Genomic DNA, 23,981 nt, shown 5'->3' with positions numbered 1-23,981 from the left:
AGGAGTTACATAGTTCAGAATACACAAGATCAAGTATACATTAAAAAAATATATATATCAAAGATATCAAACAAACTTGGTTACACAATTGTCCTTTATTAAAGAAGGTGCAAAAATAGAAATAAGCTGAACTATTTACAAAATGGCATTTGTTTTACATCACAGGTGTAAATTATTAGATTTCACTTTCACCATTCTTGTGCATGTCGTGATAGTCTCTGCCAGGAAACAAAAAGCAAACTGGCATTTCGAACAGAAGATCTGGCATTTCCCCATTTTTCCCTCCTGTGTTTTGTTCAATGCTTGCAGTTCTTCCTTTTGGCATGTGTGTTGGATAGTGGTTGCTTTGGGCCTCCAATTCAGCCATTTCCAACACCAGCTGCTCTCAGAAGGCCAACCAGGAGACGGGTTTGACCTTTTGCTTTGGCCATCTGCTTGTAGAGAATGAAAACATTTACTGTAGCAATGTCCACAAAGTGGTCAAAAAAAGTCTTACCACTTCCTGGTCTTGTGGAGGACCTGGTAGTAGCCTATCAGAGCATCAGATAGGTCGACACCCCTCATGATGGCATTGGAGTCCTTCACAGAAATAGGGACATTCTTCCTCACCCATGCCCCATTGGCATTTCCCCCCCTCCTTGAGACATGGTTGTTATTGAATACCTTATACTGTGTGGTGAGCATGGTTACTCTTCTAGTGTCCTTACATTTCACAAAACGCAGCTTGTTAGTCCTGATCCGACATAGGGTCCCCCTCTCCACTGTCTTGGTCATGTCGTTTACCTTGGTCTTGGGGGAAAAGATTCTGTTCGGATGAATGGTGCCACAGGCTCTTATCTTGTTCAGGAGGTCTATGAAAAGTATGGAACTAGTATACAAATGATCCACAAAGAGCTTGTACCCACTGCCAAGTAAGGAGAAGTCCATCAGCTGCATGACAGAGTCATAACTAAGGCCCTTAGTTATGTGGGTGTTATCGCCTTGCCTTCATAAATGAAAAAGTTCCATGTGTAGTCGGAGGCTGAATCGGCTGGTTGACTTATTTGTCATATATTGCTTCAATGAGGCAACCATGCGCTCATCTATAGATAGATTTTGAGCAGGCTGGAAGTAAGTTTTGCATGCCTCCACCATGTCATGATAAAGGGGCTTGACTCTTGCAAGACGATTGCAGCCCCCTTCTTCTGGACATTCCCTGATCCTTTTGTGGGTCACTCATGTGAAGAGTACGGTTGATGGTCAAGAATCGTTTTTCACTCATGATGGAGGTGGGGAACGTGAACCGATAGAGTGGGGACTCTAGTTGTCAACTAGTCTTGATACATTTACCAGTCCCATGTAAATCACCAAGGAAATGTAGTTGATCATGTCACCCATGGTGACAGGTTTCCAGGACATCTTCCTTCCCCCTGCAGCTTCATGTCCCCATACTTGTTATTACTAATTAGCATCCCCGGTACAGAGGTGGTAAAGTAGAGCTGAAACATCTGTAAGGGGGTGTATGTTTCATCACTAAACTTTATCTGTACAGTGACTCACGAAGAAGGTCACACAATGCAAAGAGTAACACGTTGGAGACAAATGCAGAGGTGAGAACCACAAATAAACAATAGCCATGAGAGTTTAGTGGCCTCTCCAAAGTTACCAGGATGAAACATAGAACATCAAACAGTGAACTAATATGAAACATAGACAATAACTACTTTGGAATTATATAACATGGAAATGACTTGTTACATAGGCTAATGTAAACTAAATCCAAAGCACAAAAAGTAGACAACTTATAAAAAATGAAATACATATAGTAAATTAGCTATACAAAGTCATGAAAATAATTTGCTTACAGATCTAAAAGTGGATCCTTCTCGAAAGCAATCTTCGTCGGCCAAGTCCAAATCCTCATTGTTGTCCAAATCGCTCCCCTGATCCGAGTCCGACCCCAGTATTTTATTCAAAGCTTCTATGTCTGTTTACTTATTCATAGCTGCCTTCTTTTTAGCTTCCTGTTCAATATTCTTAGTTTTTACCTTTTTATTCCCCCGTGAGAAGCCATCTTTTATGCTAAAACGATGAAATTAAAGCGATGAAATCTGTTTACAATGTAATGAGGTGTGCTCGGTGCGTCTCATCTCTGAGCCAGGTAGCAATAGTTTGCATTACGCATAAAGGTTCTAAGCCTTGCTTTGTTCCACCCAGGTCAACTGTATATCCCTGGAAAGCTTTTCTCATTGGCTACAAGACTGTCAAGGTGCCATAGTAGCCAATCCCCTGTGTAATGGATGCCTACAGACGTGCAAAGAGTCATTCGGTGGACGCTCGATGTTGCCATTAAGTCATACATCATCAGATAACATTGGCAATATGCTAGATTTGTTTCTACCAACCTAATGATTACCCCCATGTAGCTTTAGCTCAAACACAGACCAAATTGAAGCTTACCTTGTAAGATGTTTACTGTTTGGTGAAAACTTTGTGTAAAATAAACATTTTGACCCTCGGGGCTGGTGATCAATAACAGCAGGTGACAGACAGACAAATAAGATATCCTCATGATCTGTGGAGTCCCGGCTTTCAGTGTGTATGACTGTATTCTGTGTTTATTTTGTTTATGCTCACAACACTAACCAGAATGTAGGTCTCAGCCCACTTTAAATGAGGTCATCAGCTCGGCCTCCCCTTATAAATTAGTATGTCCATACATGGTAGTAAGTCACAAAGATTTGAAGGTACAGATCAATAGCCAAGATACTCAGCTTTCCGCAGACACACTGCTTTTGCAGATAGGGGCTACCGTTCTCATACTAGACTATATTGAATAGGGTCCCCAAATATGGGGACTTTACACTTAAGAGTTTAATGGACAGTCGGAAGAGAGAATGTAATTGTAGGAGAGACACCCATCTTCAAGTGGTGTCAGAGTTCACGTCATACTTCAGAGAAAATTATACCCACAGACAGACAATGAGCAGAGAGGAAGAGGCTAAGCGAAAAAACAACCAAAAGGTTCATGGCTAGAATGAATCCAGCTTTTGTGAATGTATCATCAGATTTCACTTTAATTAACCAAGCAGGTTAGAATAATTAGGTCAATGTTAGGAAAAAGGCCAAAACGCTAAAAACACAAACAATAAAATTTACTTTTGATGTTATTTTGATACAAGCTGAGAGGCCCAACTATAGCAGGTGGCATTGCTAGGTTTCTTCCGGTACCCAAGTGAGGAGTTTTTGTATGGAGGTCAAAGAGAGTCAAATTTGGTCAACAAAAAAAATCTAAAATGTCTTATTTGCTACGTGAGGTTTATTTGATTGAATAGAAGTTTCATACGGCTAAGGTTGTTACGAGTGTACTGATATAAGTAGCACACGTGACATCCCGGGAACTTTGTGAAAAAAACACTTCATATATGAGTTGTCTCGAGAGGGCTATGCATATTCATGACACGAGGCTAGTAGTATAGCATCTCCCTCTCCATTGAATACAGAGAGTTGACGTTAACAGCCCTCATTGAATTTAAAATGTTAAAATAATGAGATGTATCCACCAATCCAAATAGAGTAATAGGCAGGAACTTGACAGCCCACAGTGCCTCTATGATGACAACAACTCCCATTGTTAGGGATGAGAGACAAGTATCTTGTTAGTATATCCATAATTGTTGCAATGAGCCCGATGTTTCACCGGATGTATAAATCTGAAGCATCCGGTTGGCATTTCCACACAGCACCAATTATGGTGATGAGAGGAAGCCCAGTGGCCGGCAGTTGGAGAATACGGAGCAAGATGGATTTTGGTCGACATTCTGCTCATTTTCTCATCGATTAAACATTTGATCTCAATACAGTTCTGTTCTCAAAACGAATATCTGTTACGAACAGAGTGGACTAAGTTTTTTTATATACTTCACCCTTTCCCAAAGTTTAAAAAAGGGTGCTGTTTAGAAGTGCAAGGGCTAATTGAGTTATTGCACATGCGCACTTCACAGACTAGGTGTTCCCTAATGGAAATAGATGCTTGAACACGCTAATAGGCTCTCGTTAGCTCGTGCTTGGCTCTGCTCCTTGATTGTTCTGCCCGATATGATTAATTTGCTCCCATTGGAAACAACAGGTTGTGGTCTATCTTGGGTTAGTTGTAAAAATCTTTGGATATACATCTGTGTCCGTGGGAACCATAACTACCGCTCAATGCAAGCAATTATGATCTACGGTGTCCACAGATCCATTTATAAGCAAAAATGTCAGTCGGAACCGGTACCAGAACCACGCAGGTCCCCTAAACAAGGGACTTAATATTTAACTGGTTTAATAGGCCAATAACAAAAGAGAGTTCCAAACCTCTTTTCCAATAACAGCTTATTTTTGCAGTTACTTCCAATTTAAAGATAGTATATTATGCTGGAATATAGAAAGTACTCTCATGAACATGCAAGTCAAATTTTAAAAGACCCAATGCAGCGGCTTTAATATTAACTTCAATTCATTTCCCAGTAACAATTTAGTGCCTAACTAATATATTTCCATTAAAATTGGCAAAACATTTTTTTACAAAAAACTCTTTCTCAAGTGAACATTTTGCTAGGACTGTCTGGGAGTGGTCTGCGTGGGGAGGAGAAAACTGAAAACATGCTTTTATTGGCAGAGGGGGTTGGAACTCTTTCTTTTTGGTCTACTAACCAATTTACTGCATGGTGATGTCACCATGGAAAGCCGAAACTCCATGCAAACCCGCAGTTTAGAAGGTCCTGTGTAGATTCTATTTTCAACTAGAAACTATCAGGAAATAACACTAATCAATGTTTTTCCATTGGCTGTTGTACAACATGATACAAAACAGAATTTTGACTGCACTTGGCCTTTAAACTGTCAGGGCCTGTGAGTGGGTCAGCTTTACACAGCAATGCATTTCAATGTGTCAATTAACTTAGTCACCAAGGGCTAGGTAGAAGCAACCAGACACCATTGTTGTAGCGAAGGTATCAAATGTGTTGGAGGCTGGCTTTCATTAAATAACAATGTTGCTTCTTTTCTGTCAGTAAACTGTTCAAAACCACTACACTTACAAGTGATGTTCCACAATTTCAGGCAAATTACTGTGGGGTTTCCAAAACAAGTTGGTATGCTGATATGACTTTTGTAAGTTTCCATTGACGTGACACAAGTAATGTTCTTTCCAAGTTGTAAGTGGGAGGGAAAAGAGAGTGTGTCAGAGAGTGTGTCCCTGTTGACCCTTCATTGAAACCTAATGTGCCCGAAGAAAAAGTTACCAGGGTTTCCGAAGTAGACTCCCTTTACACCGGTACAGTCCCAGTCCTGAGGGGCCAAAGAGTGTGCTGGCTTTTATCTAATCTTAATCAATTATAATCGCAAAAAAACTGGGAACTCGGATATCTCCGACTTCCGACTGGGAAAAATCATTTTGAACGGTCATCCATCTTTCTAGAGCTCTGACTTTCCAACCTGAAAATCACAGACGTCATGATTTGACCTTCCTTTATACAGAGTTCCCATTTGTCTTGAAAGCATCATATATTGGATCATGTATGGATCTTCATCTTCCAATCAGGTTGCTGAATCAGAAGCCATTCCCTTCCTGACCACCTCACTCCAACCACACCCTGCAGCTGAAAGCTGTCAGTGAATTAGTGGGGATAGCGTTCTCTTTACTATTGCAACACATTGATAAACCACACTTGACAAAAATAAATAAGACACTGCCATTCTCCAATGTACATGGGCATATCAATAAAGTTACACAAACTAGGCTACTGACCCTCCTCAAAATGCTTCTCGTGCCGCACAGCACTGCTATGAGAAGCAGTCATGCATGGACAAATTTGACCACTATCTAAAAACAAAAAGATAGCCTATAAACTGAATATGAACAGTAGCATATATTATCTGCGATATGATTGCCTATAGCCTATGCGAGCCATATATCTAGTGGGAATTATAAACAAATTAACATAAATGTAACCACCCAGGTGTTGAATCAACGCGATAAACTGATTGAATTTGCAAAATGTCAACGAAAGGGCATTTCGTTTTTTTTTTTTTACCTAACTTTTAACCTAAATCCAATGACATGGTGACACGTTTTGTTGAGATCACGTTAAATACATGTTAAATTGACAACTCAACCAATTGTAAATCAAAACTAGACGTTAAAAGGACGTCTGTGCATTGGGCTGTTCGGTTATACCTGCAACAACATATTCCTGACAGGAATGTATACATTGTTGCTGAATTATTGCCTACTCGTATCCAACACTGTGGAGAGTTTATTGTCGCTGTAGTCACAGCTTGGTCATAATGCGCTCCCTTTAAGCTGCTTTGCCCTCATTCTTTATCACACTGGTGGCTTCACATGACCAACAGTTTAATCGAGAGCAGAAAGATGTAGCATACACACCGTGGTCTAATTACAAAATAAAAACGAATATTAAGTTACTCACCGCTCAGTGATATGCTGGTTTAGTGTTGGTGAGCAGTCCGATGAAGGGTTGAGTAAGATTGTAAGTAGCTTCAGCAGTTTTATTGCAGTGTCTGCCGTTGCAGGGCAGTCCAGTCGATTGAGGCATGATTTAGGGTCAGTTGGTTTGCAGTGACCCCTACCGGCTTGTTTGGGGACATTAGACTATAGGGACAGAGGGATCATATGGAGGACCAAACCTGCCATAATTAGAATTAAATGAATAAATAAATAAATGCACACATAAATAGATACATATATGAATAAATAGATAAATGCACAAATAAATAGATAAAATAATGAATGAATGATTGCACATATATATATATATATATATATATAGATTAATTAATCAGTTAATGATTGCACATATAAATAGATAAATGAATGAATGAATGATTGCACACGTAAATAAATAATTATTTAAATAATTCATCCCATTTTCTTTCATTTTATTCATTTATATTATTTCATTTATTTATGTATTTCTTCCTCCAATATGACAACGGCGGGGTGTCAAGCAAACATATGTGGTTGGTATCTGAAACAACTTTGGATGATCAATGCTAAGGCACATTGATCAATTGCATTTGCCTGGGCTGCATTCAATATGACAGAACATGTTAAAGGTTTAAAGGCCATGTTTCACAATAGCACTCCCCAAACAATAATATGTAGCGCATATATGTATCAATATGATATGTAACTTTTGTGGGGGAAATTGGAGGTAAAATCTATTATATGCTGCTGTGCTGCACGTGCACCATAAAAACACACAAAGAAACATGCTTGACGTAGAAACAGGTGAACAGTTTTGGAACACTGAGCCATTGACTCCCTGCCTGCACCAGGTGGCTGTGTTACGATTGGGTTGCTTTTGACAATAAGGCACCGGACTACAGCCATATAGTTTTGAACCTAGAAGAAGACCAAGAGACAAGATGGAGTCGACCGGGATGGGCGAGAGGAATGTCCAGTTGGCCAGAAAAGCATGATAAGGTCACGTTACTGAGTATCAAGCTAGCTAGCTTGGCTACAACTGATAATGTTGAGTTGGCTAGCTGCTTTTTACAGCCAGACTCTCAGTTTTACACTTAGATAATTAACTAAATTAACTAAATTGCAATTGTCATAAACCATTATTATCTAGCTAGCTACGGTACCTAAATATCTGTCAGAAGTAAAGCAAGCAGGATTGTGGCATGTCAGAAGCAATACATGTTGACTAGCTCACGTTAGCTAGATCAATCAATCAATCAAATGTATTTGTAAAGCCCTTTTTATATCAGCCGATGTCACAAAGTGCTATACAGAAACCCAGCCTAAAACCCCAAACAGCAAGCAATGCAGATGTAGAAGCAGGTGGCTTGGAAAAACTCACTAGACAGGCAGGAACCTAGGAAGAAACCTAGAGAGGAACCAGGCTCTGAGGGGTGGCCAGTCCTCTTTTGGCTGTGCCAGGTGAAGTTTAAAAGAGTACACGGCCATTAAGGCCAGATTGTTCTTCAAGGTGTTGAAACAGTGGGGCTATAGCGGCGTGATAACGCATCCGGCTTGACATTCTTGGATCCTTCTCTCTCTCTATGAGAGAGAGAAGTTGAACCGGGTGAACAGCAAGCCCCACCTAGCTTGCCTGGAATTGAGGCGCTTGGCGGTGCGGAGATATTTCAGGTTCTTGTGGTCAGTCCACACAATAAACGGATGTTCCACCCCATCCAGCGAGTGCCTCCACTCCTCCAGCACCATCTTTATCGACAGAAGCTCACGATTCCCCACATCATAGTTCCTCTCCGTGGCGTTGAGGCGGTGGGAGAAGAAGGCGCAGGGATGTAACTTGAGGTCAAGGGCAGAACGCTGGGACAGGACAGCCCCCACTCCGACATCCGAAGCGTCGACCTCCACCACGAACTGGCGGGATGGGTCAGGATGAACCAAGATGGAACCTATGGTGAAGCAATGTTTGAGATCCCAGAAGGCCCGGTCAACAGCTGGGGACCACGTGAACAGAAGCTTGGGAGAGGTGAGTGCAGACAGTGGGGAAGCCAGGGTGCTGTAACTCCGGATAAAGTGGTGTTAAAAGTTGACGAATCCCAGGAAACATTGCAGCTGCACCCTGGACGTAGGCTGGGGCTAATCAACCACCGCTCTCACCTTTCCGAGATCCATCTGTACAATCCCTGCGGTGATGATGTAACCAAGAAAGCTGGTTCTCCAGGAGGCGTTGGAGAACCTGTCGGACATGGATCATATGTTCATGGGCGGAGCGGGAGAAGATGAGGATGTCATCGAGGTAGACAAAGACAAACCGGTTCAACATGTCACGGAGAACATCATTAACCAGAACCTGGAACACAACAAGGGAATTGGTAAGCTCATTTGGCATGACTAGATATACTCGTAGTGACCGCTGGACGTGTTGAAGGCAGTCTTCCACTTGTCCCCTTCCCATATCCGCACCAGGTGGTAGCCGTTCCGTAGGTCCAGCTTGGAGAACACGGTGGCCCCAGAGATGGCAGGTAGCGGTTCTTCACCGTGATGTCGTTGAGACCCCAGTAGTCGATGCATGGGCACAGGGCTTTGTCCTTCTTCTCCACAAAAAAGAACCCTGTGCCGGCAGGGAAGGCAGAAGGACGGATGAACCCTGCAGCTAGGGAGTCCTCGATGTAGGTCTCCATAGCCTTGGTCTCCGGACCCGACAGGGTACAGTTGTCCCCGGGGCGGAGTGGTGCCTGGGAGAAGGTCAATTCTGCAGTCATATGGTCAGTGCTACGGAAGCGAAGTGGCCCAAGCCTTACTGAACACCTCCCAGAGGTCCTGGTACTCCGTGGGAATGGTGGAGAGGTCTTGGGCAACTTCCGAGCCAACAGGAAGACGTCCCGGGACAGTCTGCGCTGACTTCAGGCAATGGGTGTGGCAGAACTGGCTCCAGCCCATGATGGCACCAGCAGACCAGTCAATGAGGGGATTGTGTCGCTGGAGCCAGGAGAATCCCAATACCACGGGGACCGGAGGAGACGTAATGAGCATTATACTAAAGTGATAATGTAATGTGTTAATATGGGCCTAGGCTACTTTAATGTCATATTAAAGTAATAATGTCAAAAGTGTTAATATAGGCCTAGGCTACTTTAGCCATGCTTCCAAACTTTGTCAATTTGTTTTTCAATTTAATAGGCTAATTTTATAATTTCAATTTTTTTTATGTCGATTCATATTAACAATTAACACTCATTTGGCAAGCTATATATCTCACATGATGACCATTGGGAAAACAAAACAGATTTTTTTAACACAATAGCATCCTCATCTGGACTGAAGTTGAATGGCATTTGGTTCCTCATATCCAAATAAGTTCATATGTAGGTGTAGCCTATATCCTTCTTTGTTCTTTGCCTGTTTTGATTATATTTGTATTTTCATACATGGAACAAAACACAATGGTATCCAATGTTTATCCTGGAATTATTTTATTCAATAATCTACTCAATCATGATAACATTACATTGTTTCAGCTCAGTCAGTAGGGCTGAATCTGTTGTGAAAGTCAGTAAGATAAGCAAAAAACACAGCTGAAATCAGCTCAGTAGCGATTTTATACAGCATTGATTAATGGCAGGGATGAAAGATGCCTGGTACACAGTATTTAAAAGTCAATGACATCAATTAACACCATACAGAACATCTTCATGACACCCCCAAAAAATGTATGACAAAAGAAATCCTGGAGATCGAATTTACCAAACCAGTGTTTGATTATGAAATGAGCTCCCAGTTCTATAAGGCATTTTTTTGTTTTTTTGTGACCAACTTTTTAATTTCATTTTCTCAGAAGGGGGGTTACAGGTACAGTACAGGTATAACAAGTCATATACACCACCGGTCAAAACATTTAGAACACCTACTCATTCAAAGGTTTTTCTTATTTTTTACTATTTTCTACATTGTAGAATAATAATGAAGACATCAAAACTATGAAATAACACATATGGAGTCATGTAGTAACCAAAGAAGTGTTAAACAAATCTAAATATCTGTTATATTTGAGATTCTTCAAATAGCCAGCCTTTGCCTTGATGACAGCTTTGCACACTCTTGGCATTCTCTAAACCAGCTTCACCTGGAATGCTTTTCCGACAGTCTTGAAGGAGTTCCCACATATGCTGAGCACTTGTTGGCTGCTATTCCTTCACTCTGCGGTCGAACTCTTTCCCAAACTATTTCAATTTAGTTGAGGTTGGGTGATTGTGGAGGCCAAGTCATCTGATGCAGCCCTCCATCACTCTCCTTCTTGATAAAATAGCCCTTACACAGCCTGGAGGTGTGATGGGTCATTGTCCTGTTGAAAAACAAATGATAGTCCCACTAAGCGCAAACCAGATGGGGTGGTGTATCACTGCAGAATGCAGAATGCTGGTTAAGTGTGCCTTAAATTCTAAATAAATCACAGACAGTGTCACCAGCAAAGCAGCCCACATCATAACACCTCCTCCACCATGCTTTATGGTGGGAAATACACATGCAGAGATCATCTGTTCACCCACACAACGTCTCACAAAACACGGCGGTTGGAACCAAAAATCTCAAATTTGGACTCCAGAACAGACTCCAGACCAAAGGACAAATTTCCACCAGTCTAATGTCCATTGCTCATGTTTCTGTCCATTGCTCATGTTTCTGACCCAACAAGTCTCTTCTTATTATTGGTGTCCTTTAGTAGTGGTTTCTTTGCAGCAATTTGACCGTGAAGGCCTGATTCATGCAGTCGCCTCTGAACAGTTGATGTTGAGATGTGCCTGTTACTTGAACTCTGTGAAGCATTTATTTGGGCTGCAATCTGAGGTGCATTTAACTGTATTAAACTTATCCTCTGCAGCAGAGGTAACTCTGGGTCTTCCATTCTTGTGGCGGTCCTCATGAGAGCCAGTTTCATCATAGCGCTTGATGGTTTTTGCGACTGAATTTGAAGAAACTTTCAAAGTTCTTGAAATGTTCCATCTTGACATACCTGATCTTAAAGTAATGATGCATTGTTTTTATTTTCTTATTTGAGCTGTTCTTGCCATAATATGGACTTTATCTTTTACCAAATATTCGGTATACCCCCCCCTAAAAATATACTTTAAGGAAAATGTTTTTATCTACAGTACCAGTCAAAAGTTTGGACACACCTACTCATTCAAGGGTTTTTCTTTCTTTTTACTATTTTCTACATTGTAGAATAATAGTGAAGACATCAAAACAATGAAATAACACATTCTTCAAATAGCCACCCTTTGCCTTGATGACAGCTTTGCACACTCCTGGTATTCTCTCACTCACCTGCTCTCAAGATACCTTGTTAAAGTTCCTAAAGTAATCTTCTAATCAAGAGAAAGGGGCCGTCTTCTCTTAGATTTTCTAGATATTAGCATGAGGTAAAACTGGTAGTGTACTAAGAAGAACATTTTATGACAAAAACTGCCAACAAATCACTTTTGTAATAATAACTTGATAAATTGTTTTTTTTTTTAAAGTTAAAAAGTTTTAAAAATGTATATTATATATGTTGAAATTGTGGCAAGTATTATTTCCTTTTGAAACCATTTCATTGGTTATACTACAGATGTGATATGAATAGTTGGGTCGTTCGACAATATTAGTGCTTTCTGCATCACTTTGACATTCTAAGTAAAGGTTTTGCACAAATAAAAGCCTGTTATATTTAATGAAGTGCCCTGTAATACAGACCACATGGAAAATTAAATCAATCAGATTTTGTATATGAATTCAAGACTTACTAAAGTGCCTCTGTGCATCCTCTGTGACTTTTAGGAAGATTTTTAACCCACTTAACCACAACATTTCTCCAAGTTTTCACCATCATTATAAAGCCCTGGTTATGTTGGAAAAGTCATTTCTGAAGAGTATTATTTATTTTATGTCATTAGTGATTCATTTTAAGATTATATTTTTTTTAGGTCAACCCTGTTATCTCAACTGGACTGTTTGAGTATGGTTAAACTATTCAAAAGAGACACTGAACATGATCTCATAGTCAAATCATTGTGTAAATGCCAGTTCTACTCTTTATGACCATTTTCTGGTGTTTTGTGGTGGAAAATCAAGCAGGTCCAGCATAACACATCAATCCTATTAACCCTAGATAGGCCAGAAATGATTTAACAATTAAACATTTTTGTGTGAAGCTTGCATTCAATTGCCCCTCCCTGTTGCACACAACAAGCTTCCATTCCCCCTGTCACAAGGGGATTTATTGCTGATTTAAGATGAAATCATCAATCCTGTTACGGTCAACCTTGTTACTTTATTTGGCACTTATTAGGCACATACTATAGTCGTTTGTTTTATGTAACCTACTGAAATGGGCAAATGTGTTTTTCATTAAGCTGTACATGTGCTCTTTATGATAGAATGTTAAAATTAGGTGAAATAAAACTTCTTATTTGTTTTCAATACTCAAACGGCACCTAATTGGTGGAACGACCAAGTCACCAAAGTGGTTGCATATTAAAGTTTATCATTTCTACCCATGTACACACAGAAATGTGAGCACATCCAGTGTTCAATGCTTTTGCGGGCTATGGGTACTCCTATGGAATTTCTAAAGATTCACTGCAAAAGACTCAAAGGACTATTACTTTTGCAGTCTTACTGTAAACAACTGTAATCCATCTTCAGTTGATTGGAAGAAGCAGCAAAAGAAGAATATTCAAGGGAAAGAAAAAATACACAGTTTGACAGTTCACAGCCAGGATTTCTTGCCTCTGCCTATTTTAGTCATGTTGGCCAGTTTGGCCTTAGTGCGTTCTTTCTCATCTGGGCTTCTCTTGGAGGTGCACTCTACTGTGGAGTCCGTCTCGAAGGAGATGGCTGGGGTGTGGGTGGGCAACACACCACTGCTTTTCTCCTGGGACATGGGAGGGGAGGTCTGCAGGACCACCCTGCCTCGTAGGGAGTGTTTGAGCTGCAGCAGCAGAGGGTTGTGGTTGTGATACAGGTCCACAAGTTCCACAGGGTCCCTCTCTGGCTCGCAGCATGTAGAGCAGGCAGAGCACAGCACACGGAAAATATAGACCCAGCCCAGGTAGTGCAGCTCCACAATGTTCAGGATGAAGCATCCCAGGCTGATGCTGAACATGAAGTTGAGGAAGATGGTCTTCTCCGTGGCACGAGACACAAAACAGTCAGTCCAGTTAGGACAGGGGTAGGTCTCACAGCGGAACAGTTGAGGCACTTCAAAGCCAAACAGGTAGTACTGGCCCACTAGGAAGGCTATCTCCATGATGGAGCGCAGCACCACGTGGATGATGTAGGTCAGCAGCACTTGGCTGGACAGCTCGGTGGGATCCTTCCCCACCTCCCTCAAGTCCTCCTCCAGCAGGCTCTGCTCCACACACCCCCCCTCCCGGGCGCCCCACTCCTTCTCATAGCAGGGGTTGAAGGAGCGGTTGCTGGCCTCCAGGGATTCCCCATCCTCCACCCCTACATGTTTGAGACTTTCACGTGCAGGAGGAGGCTTGGCGACCTCATGGATCTTCTCAGGCTCTAACTTCTCATCCTTGGCTATCTTGTGCAACACATAGACAATGTAGAAGATAGACGGTGTGGAGACGAGCACTATCTGGAAGACCCAGAAACGCAGGTGTGAGACTGGGGCGAAGGTATCGTAGCAGACGTTGTTGCAACCAGGCTGCAGTGTGTTGCAGGTGAACTTGGACTGCTCATCGCTGTACACTGCGTCCCCCACCAGGGTCACCAGCAGGATGCGGAAGATGAGGAGCATGGTCAGCCAGATCTTGCCGATCACCGTGGAGTGGTTCTGAACCTCCGTTAAGAAGCGACCAAGAATGGACCAGTCTCCCATTTCTTAACCTGGGGGAACACAGATGAAAAACAAACAGCAGAGGCCTATGGTGTGTTGAACCCACCACACTACAATATTATGCCCCACAGGCAAATCAACATTAGTGCTACAGTCTTTGAAGCAGTGAAACATGGATGGAACCTGCGTATTTCCTTGTAATTTATCAAGGTCTTTAATGAGTGAGCCATCAGCACACACAACATACTTAAGACACAGTATACTGTAGACTATGTTGGAACATGTCTCTGTGTTGTGTTATGTAGATGTACTTGGCTCAATATACAGTATGTGCTGTTTAAATTAGGGATCTGGAATATTCTAAATAATATGAGAAAATGCTTAATTTGATACATGAAATGATTATGTAGAAAGAGAAAATTAAATATAGGTTATTCTCCATAATACCAACACAACTCTTCATTATCCCTGACAGACTCCGCTCTTCATTATCCCTGACAGACACCGCTCTTCATTATATCTGACAGACACCCCTCTACATTATCCCTGACAGACACCACTCTACATTATCCCTGACAGACACCACCCTACATTATCCCTCACAGACACAGCTCTACATTATCCCTGACAGACACCGCTCTTCATTATCCCTGCCGGCCCCCCTCTTCATTATCCCTGACAGACACCCCTCTACATTATCCCTGACAGACACCACTCTACATTATCCCTGACAGACACCACTCTACATTATCCCTGACAGACACAGCTCTACATTATCCCTGACGGACACAGCTCTACATTATCCCTGACAGACACAGCTCTACATTATCCCTGACGGACACAGCTCTACATTATCCCTGACAGACACCGCTCTACATTATCCCTGACAGACACCGCTCTTCATTATCCCTGACAGACACCGCTCTACATTATCCCTGACAGACACCGCTCTTCATTATCCCTGACAGACACCCCTCTTCATTATCCCTGACAGACACTGCTCTACATTATTCCTGACAGACACACAAACTACAGTACATCATGAACTAATAATAACAATACCTGAATAATTGTATAAATCTCAATCATTTGTAAATGTAGCCTACCCCTCCACTCAACCTATTCAATAACAGTCCATAGTGAAAAGGAAAACACTGACTGCAGACTGTCATTGTCCAAAAATAAAATCCTAATGAGTGATTACTGGAGGAACTTACCTTGGGAAAATGTATTTCTTTCCGATCCAAATCTGGAAAAATGCCAAAGCAAGCAATCTGCATAACTATCTTTGAAGTGGGAGCTGGTTGTTGGACGTTATGGAGTCTATTGAGCTGGATGAGGAGAGAATGGGCTGACCACACATATTCCCTAACTCCATCTGAAACACTCATTGTACTGTATGTGAACAAAGGCGTTCAATGTACAGTGGGACAAAGATTTAAATGCACAATGGGGGGCACCTTTTCTAAACAGCCGTTCAGACAAGCACAGAGTTCAAAGAACGTGCTGGAAAAATTGTCAACAATACTAATTCGTAAATAGATATTTGTTTGCCTTTAAAAAAGGTAGAGCTGAGGAATTGGAATAAAAACAAATCATGTGCGACTGCTTATACACCCATACCTACTTTTACTCTTATTTACTTTAAAAGGTTATGTAATATTGTAACAGTATAATATTTACCTCATCTATCATAAATGAAATAATCACAAATTAACCAATAAAACTAAGAATTATTATTAATGTTATTAATGACGCTGTTATTAATGAGGCTGGGTTAGGGTCAATTTGGTGTACAGTGCATTCGGAAAGTATACAGAACCCTTGATTTTTGACCTGTTTTGCTACATTATAGCCTTATTTTAAAATGGATGAAATACTTTCTTCCCTCATCAATCTACACACAATACCACATAATAACAAAGCAAAAACTGGTTTTCATAAAAAGTTCAATATCACATTTGCATAAGTATTCAGACCCTTTGCTCAGTACTCTGTTGAAGAACCTTTGGCAGCGACTAGAGCCTTGATTCTTCTTGGAAATTACGCTAACAGCTTGACACACCTGTATTTGGGGAGTTTCTCCATTCTTCTCTGCAGATCCTCTCAAGCTCTGTCTGGTTGGACGGGGAGCGTCGCTGCATAGCTCTTTTCAGGTCTCTCCAGAGCTGTTCGATCAGGTTCAAGTCCGGACTCTGGCTGTGCCACTCAAGGACATTCAGAGACTTGTCCCGAAGTCACTGTGTGCTTGGGGTCATTGTCCTGTTGGAAGGTGAACCTTCACCCCAGTCTGAGGTCCTGAGTGCTCTGAAGCAGGTTTTCATCAAGGATCTCTCTGTACTTTGCTCTGTTCATCTTGCCCTCAATTCTGACTAGTCTCCCAATCCATGCCGATGAAAAACATCCCCACAGCATGATGCTGCCACCACCATGCTACACCGTAGGGATGATGCCAGGTTTCCTCCAGACGTGACGCATGGCATTTATGCATTTAGGCCAGTTCCATCTTGGTTTCATCAGGCCAGAGAATCTTGTTTCTCATGGTCTGAGTCCTTTTAAGTGCCTTGGCAAACTTCAAGTGAGCTGTCTTGTGCCTTTTACTGAAGAGTGGCCACTCTACTATAAAATCTGGATTGGTGGAGTGCTGCAGAGATGGTTGTCCTTCTGGAAGGTTCTCCACAGAGGAACTCTGGAGCTCTGTCAGAGTGACCATCAGGTTTTTGGTCAAATCCTTGACCAAGGCCCTTTACCACGATTGCTTAGTTTGGTCGGGTGACCAGCTCTAGGAAGAGTCTTGGTGGTTCCAAACTTCAACCATTTAAAAATGATCAATGGAAACATTATGCATGTGAGCACATTTCGAGTCTCATAGCAAAGGGTCTGAATACTTATTTAAATGAGGTATTTCTATTTCTGTTTGTATACATTTGTAAAAATGTCTAAACATCTGTTTTTGCTTGTTCTTAAAGAGAGGTGCATTCCATATGGTTTAGTCTGACGGTAAGAAGCACACTCTTTCCTCTCACCTGTGATAACACTTCCTGGTCACCTGTAGACCTGTGACCAATGACCTATAACCAACATAGAGATGGAAAGAGGTCTCAACTTTGTATCTGTGCCATTATGGCGACTGTGACAGCATGGGAAGCGCCATTGGAGCTATCTCCAGGGTCTTCACTAGTTACCACAGACACAAATTCATAATTATGTCTAAACCCCACCTCTTTCTAAAATGTACTTTTTAAAATCTGATTTTAAACCAAACCCTAGCCTTAACCGTAACCACACAGCTAATCTTATGCCTAACCCAAAACTTAAATTAAGACCAAAAAGCTCATTTTAGTCTTTATTAATTTTTACGATAGACTTTGTGGCTTTGGTAACGAGTGACAACCATGTTAAAGTAGTCCAATTCTTCTTCTTTTGTGTTTGAAAGAAGTTTAAAGCTAATATTGGTGATGTACCTGCAGTGCTGGAGTCCTGAACCAGATTATGCGTGTCATTAATTTATTGTGGCCACTAGATGGCGGTGACATAGCTTAAAGTCATTTACAAATCATAGCAAGACATTGCTCTGATCATTGTCTGATTGCTCCCAACTAATTACTGTATATATGAATGGACAACGCCATTGACACCATTCATTCCTATATGAAGACTTAATTCATTTATCCTTAACTTCTTCTTTATGAGATTTTTAAATAATCAGTTCAAAGACATACATCTGGAGTATTAGAAACTATTATTAGTACCATGATTGTCTTCAAGAACGGCTTTATCTCTTGAGAGGGGGCAGTCGTTCTCCCCTGCTCCCAACCCATTGTAATCCCCACCCAGTTAGTTGACTACTGTGCTGCATGGCTATGTCCATGCAAAAATGGGTCATATCCATGTTGATATCTCTATGCATATAAACCCCCTCCCTGACACCCAAAAGTGCTCATTACATTTTGAATGCTTAACAGGACAGAAAATGGTCCAATTCACACACTTATCAAGAGAACATTCCTGGTCATCCCTACTGCCTCTGATCTGGCGGACTCACAAAGTGTTGGAGTGAGTGTTGGAGTGTGACCGTGGCAATCTGTAAATTAAAAAAACAAGAGAATTGTACCATCTCGTTTGCTTAACATAAGGAATTTTAAATGATTCATACTTTTACTTTTGATACTTAAGTATATTTTAGCAACTACATTTTGATACATAAGTATATTTAAAAACAAATACTTTTAGAATTTGACTCAAGTAGTATTTTACTGGGTGCCTTTGACTTTTACTTGAGTCATTTTCTATTGAGGTATCTTTCCTTTAACTAAAGTATGAGATTTGAGTACTTTTTCCTCCACTGCCATTTCATACATATAAATTGGATGACATATTCAGCAAAAGACCAGCAGAGGCAGATCCTTTTGAATCCATTTGCCCATTCACTGTGTTGGTGGTGCTCAAAACATGTATAACTTCAGAAGTAGCAGAGAGCCCCACACTGGAAATGTAATGTACTTGTAGAGTATATTGGACTCATCATTGTAGTGTCTTAAAGAAGGCCTGGGTAAGACCAAAAGGTTTTAAATTCCCCAGCTTTATTCAATTATTTCTCAATAATACTTTTGGATACAGACTTCAAATGTACAGTTGAAGTCAGAAGTTACATACGCATAGGATGGAGTCATTAAAACTTTGTTGTTTTTCAAGTGTTTTTCAAGCACTCCACAAAATTCTTATTAACAAACTATAGTTTTGGCAAGTTGGTTAGGACATCTACTTTGTGCATGACACAAGTCATTTTTACAACAATTGTTTACAGAGAGATTATTTCACTGTATCACAATTCCAGTGGGTCAGAAGTTTACATACACTAAGTTGACTGTGCCTTTAAACAGCTTGGGAAATTCCAGAAAATTATGTCATGGCTTTAGAAGCTTCTGATTGGCTATTTGACATAATTTGAGTCCATTGGAGGTGTACCTGTACATGTATTTCAAGGCCTATCTTCACACTCAGTGCCTCTTTGCTCAACATCATGGGAAAATCAAAATAAATCAGCCAAGACCTCAGAAAAAAAATTGTAGACCTCCATAAGTCTGGTTCATCCTTGGGAGCAATTTCCAAATGCCTGAAGGTACCACGTTCATCTGTACAAACAATAGTATGCAAGTATAAACACCATGGGACCACACAGCTGTCATACCGCTCAGGAAGGAGATGCGTTCTGTCTCCTAGAGATGAACATACTTTGGTGCAAAAAGTGCAAATCAATCCCAGAACAACAGCAAAGGACCTTGTGAAGATGCTGGAGGAAACAGGTACAAAAGTATCTATATCCACCGTAAAACAGTCCTATATCGAGATAACCTGAAAGGCCGCTCAGCATGGAAGAAGCCACTGCTCCAAAACCGCCATAAAATAGCCAGACTACGGTTTGCAACTACACATGGGGACAAATATCGTACTTTTTGGAGAAATGTCCTCTGGTCTGATGAAACAAAAATAGAACTGTTTGGCCATAATGTCCACTGGGGGGAAAAGGGGGAGGCTTGCAAGCTGAAGAACACCATCCCAACCACGGGGGTGGCAGCATCATGTTGTGGGGGTGTTTTGCTGCAGGAGGGACTGGTGCCCTTCACAAAATAGATGGCATCGTGAGGAAGGACAATGATGTGGATATATTGAAGCAACATCTCAAGACATCAGTCAAGAAGTTAAAGCTTGGTCGCAAATGGGTCTTCCAAATGGACAATGACCCCAAGCAGACGACCAAAGTTGTTGCAAAATGTCTGAAGGACAACAAAGTCAAGGTATTGGAGTGGCCATCACAAAGCCCTGACCTCAATCCTATAGAAAATATGTGGGCAGAACTGAAAAAGTGTGTACAAGCAAGGAGGCCTACAAACCTGACTCAGTTACACCAGCTCTGTCAGGAGGAATAGGCCAAAATTCACCCAACTTATTGTGGGAAGCTTGTGGAAGGCTACCTGAAATGTTTGACCAGAGTTAAACAATTGAAAGGCAATGCTACCAAATACCATTTGAGTGTATGTAAACTTCTGATCCACTGGGAATGTGATGAAAGAAATAAAAGCTGAAAGTCTTGACGTAATTTGCCAATGTATTCTGAATTCGAATCTACATTGAAAATACATTTTGATTTGAAAAAAGTCATCAAAAAGTAATCAACTGTTGTTTTGAGCATGACATTTCAACCACATGATTATGTCATCATGGTAACTACATTTCAACATAGACAAACCTTGTGTAAAATATGAATTTGTACTTTTAAAACAACAGCAGATTTTCAAAGTTACTGTATAACCACTATCAGAAAACAAAAAACAATTGGCTGGACATCATCTCCTACTGGAGAACATATCTATGTAAAGCTACCTTTTGGTCTTTCATCCAGGTACTATAGCTGCTCTCAGCAACGTGGATGTATTTACATACTCTAGTGTTGCTTTAAATTGTTTGGGTTGCACAAAAACAGTCAACGGGAAGACAGAAGTTAAATACTATTCTATTTCTACCTACAGTGCTGGTGGGCAGGACATTTGGTTGTTATTGCAGGGGGATTTGAGACCAAAAAGAATCGTATTATTAAACAGACTTGTGTAAGGAAATTTATTTTGACATGAGGTAAGCAGAGATGAAGTGGGTTAATTTAAATGAATTAAAAATGAAAAGCTGAAATGTCTTGAATCAATTAGTATTCAACCCCTTTCATGGCAAGTCTAAATAAGTTCAGGAGTAAAACTTTGCTTATCAAGTAACATAATAAGTTGCATGGACTCACACTGTTTAACATGATTTTTGAATGACTACCTCATCTCTGTACCCCACGCATACAATTATCTGTAAGGTCCTTCAATCGAGCAGGGAATTTCAAACACAGATTCAACCACGAAGACCAGGGAAGTTTTCCAATGCTTTGCAAAGAAGGGCACCTATTGGTATAAAAAATCTGACATTGAACATCCCTTTGAGCATGGTGAAGTTATTAATTACACGTTGGATAGTGTATCAATACACTCAGTCACTACAAAGATACAGGCATACTTCCTTGCAGACAAGCTAAATGACTTCTATGCGCGCTTTGAGGCAAGCAACACTGAAGCATGCATGAGAGCACCAGCTGTTCCGGACAACTGTGTGATCACACTCTCCGTAGCCGATGTGAATAAGACCTTTAAACAGGTCAACATTCACAAGGCCGTGGGGCCAGACGAATTACCAGAATGTGTACTCAGAGCATGCGCTGACCAACTGGCAAGAGTCTTCATAGACATTTTTAACCTGTCCCTGACTGACTCTGTAATACCTACATGTTTCAAGCAGACCACCATAGTCCCAGTGACCAAGAACGCTAAGGTAACCTGCCTAAATGACTCCTGAACCGTAGAACTCACATCTGTAGCCATTAAGTGCTTTGAAAGGCTGGTCATGGCTCACATCAACATCATCATCCCAGAAACCCTAGACCCACCCTAATTGGCATAACAACAGATCCATAGATGACGCCATCTCTATTGCATCATCGCACCTGGACAAAAGGAACACCTATGTGAGAATGCTATTCATTGACTACAGCTCAGCGTTCAACACCATAGTGCCCTCAAAGCTCATCACTAAGCTAAGGACCCTGAGACTAAACACCTCCCTCTGCAACTGGATCCTGGACTTCCTGATGGGCCATCCCCAGGTGGTAAGGGTAGGCAAAAACACATCTGCCCCTCAGGGGTGTGTGCTTAGTCCCCTCCTGTGTTCCCTGTTCACCCACTACTACGAAGCCAACCACGACTTTAACACCATCATTAAGTTTGCTGACAACACAATGGTGGTAGGTCTGATCACCGACAACGATGAGATAGCCTATAGGGAGGAGGTCCGAGACCTGGCGGTGTGGTGCCAGGACAACAACCTCTCCTTCAACGTGATCAAGACAAATGATCTGATTGTGGACTACAGGAAAAGGAGGGGCGAGCACGCCCCCATTCACATCGACGGGGCTGTAGTGGAGCAGGTTGAGAGCTTCAAGCTCATTAGTGTCCACATCACCAACAAATTACCATGGTCCAAACACACCAACACAGTCATGTAGAGGGCAAAAGGGCCTATTTCCCCTCAGGAGACTGAAAATATTTGGCATGGGTCCTCAGATCCTCAAAAAGTTCTACAGCTGCACCATTGAGAGCATCCTGGCTGGTTGTATCATCGCCTGGTATGGCAACTGCTCAATATCCAACTGCAAGGCGCTACAGAGGCTAGTGCGTACGGCCCAGTACATCACTGGGGCCAAGCTTCCTGCCATCCAGGACCTCTATACCAGGCGGTGTCAAAGACTCCAGTCACCCTAGTCATAGACTTATCTCTGCTACCGCACGGCCAACGGTACCAGAGAGCCAAGTCAAGGTCCAAAAGGCTCCTTTAACAACTTATACCCCCAAGCCATAAGACTGCTGAACAGTTAATCAAATGGCTACCTGGACTATTTTCCATTGACCCAACCTATTTTTTTTTTACACTGCTGCTACTCAGTTTATTATCTATGCATAGTCACTTTACTCCTACCTGCATGTACATATTACCTAAATTTCCTCGACTAACCTGTACATTGACTCGATACCGGTACCCCCTGTATATAGTCTCGTTATTGTTATTTTATTGTGTTACCTTCATTTTTTACTTTAGTTTATTTAGTTCATATTTTCTTAACTCTTATTTTTCTTAAAACTACATGTTTGGTTAAGGGCTTGTAAGTAAGCATTTCACGGTAAGTCTACACTTGTTGTATTCGGCACAAAATAACATTTAATTTAATTTGAATAACCATTGAGCACAAATGTATTGCTCTGACAATGTTCAACGTCAGATTAGTTAACAAGTCTGTACTGAAAACAGAAATTAACTATTATTTCTGGAACATAACCTCCAGGCAGGGATGTATTCTAGTAGGCCATCTAAATGTGGAAGAGTCACTGCTCGGGCAGCTCCAACATTATGCTATGGTATAGGCTATAACTGGAGGTATTTCACAGCTGGTACTTAGGTGGAGAGAAAGAAAAAACTCCTGAGGCTAACCTATATGAAATGAATACTTGGGGTAGCCTTTTAAAATACTCTAGGGGAGATTGGGTCATATAGGAGAAGGTCATTGTTGCCATTCTCTAGCTCATTGCCATGCTACCCTGCTGCCAACATACTTGGGATCAATGAGTGAATGAGGGCTCCAGAGGGGAGAGGTGTTTAGCGTGAGTTATACGGATGCAGAAGCCAGTGTCACAAAGCCTTACAATCAGGAACAAGGCAGCCAGTGACACACACATCTCTTACATTTTATTTTATGACATTTTAACTCAGTTGCTGGAGAGGGAGGAAACTGCTCAGGGATTTCACCATGAGGCCCACGGTGACATTAAAACAGTTACAGAGTTTAATGGCTGTGATAGGAGAAAACTGAGGCTGGATCAACAATATAGTTACTCCACAATACTAACCTAATTGACAGAATGAAAAGAAGGAAGCCTGTACAAAACATGCATCCTGTTTGCAACAAGGCACTAAAGTAATGCTACAACAAATGTGTCAAAGCAATTAACGTTTTGTCCTGAATACGAAGTGTTATGTTTTGGGCAAATCCAATACAACATATTACTGAGGACAACTCTCCATATGGGAGATGAATTCACCTTTCAG

The 23,981-nt window shown here is 41.4% G+C and overlaps 2 protein-coding genes across 4 annotated transcripts in view; both read right to left on the bottom strand.

Moving 5' to 3' along the window:
- The window catches only part of LOC110533873 (unconventional myosin-XVIIIa), a 106,986-nt gene extending 100,382 nt beyond the window's left edge, over positions 1-6,604 (bottom strand). For all 3 annotated transcript variants that reach the window (XM_036990257.1, XM_036990258.1, XM_036990262.1), the window contains exon 1: positions 6,453-6,604. The gene's annotated coding sequence lies outside the window, so the exon portion shown is untranslated. The remainder of the gene's footprint in view (positions 1-6,452) is intronic.
- A 5,251-nt stretch (positions 6,605-11,855) lies between these two features.
- Positions 11,856-14,476, bottom strand: LOC110533109 (gap junction delta-2 protein-like). Its single transcript, XM_021617203.2, has one exon. It carries the CDS (start codon positions 14,331-14,333, stop codon positions 13,212-13,214), a length of 1,122 nt encoding a protein of 373 aa, XP_021472878.1. The 5' UTR covers positions 14,334-14,476; the 3' UTR covers positions 11,856-13,211.
- Positions 14,477-23,981: the final 9,505 nt, after the last annotated feature.

The sequence above is a fragment of the Oncorhynchus mykiss genome, chromosome 10 (assembly GCF_013265735.2).
Source record: "Oncorhynchus mykiss isolate Arlee chromosome 10, USDA_OmykA_1.1, whole genome shotgun sequence".
NCBI classification, from domain to species: domain Eukaryota; kingdom Metazoa; phylum Chordata; class Actinopteri; order Salmoniformes; family Salmonidae; genus Oncorhynchus; species Oncorhynchus mykiss.
The sequence above is the reverse complement of the archived record's forward strand: the minus strand, read 5'-3'. Positions and strand labels throughout refer to the sequence as shown.

Bases quoted from the DNA above. Each gene is read 5' to 3' on its own strand.
- LOC110533109 (XM_021617203.2), bottom strand. From the start codon at position 14,333: ATGGGAGACTGGTCCATTCTTGGTCGCTTCTTAACGGAGGTTCAGAAC.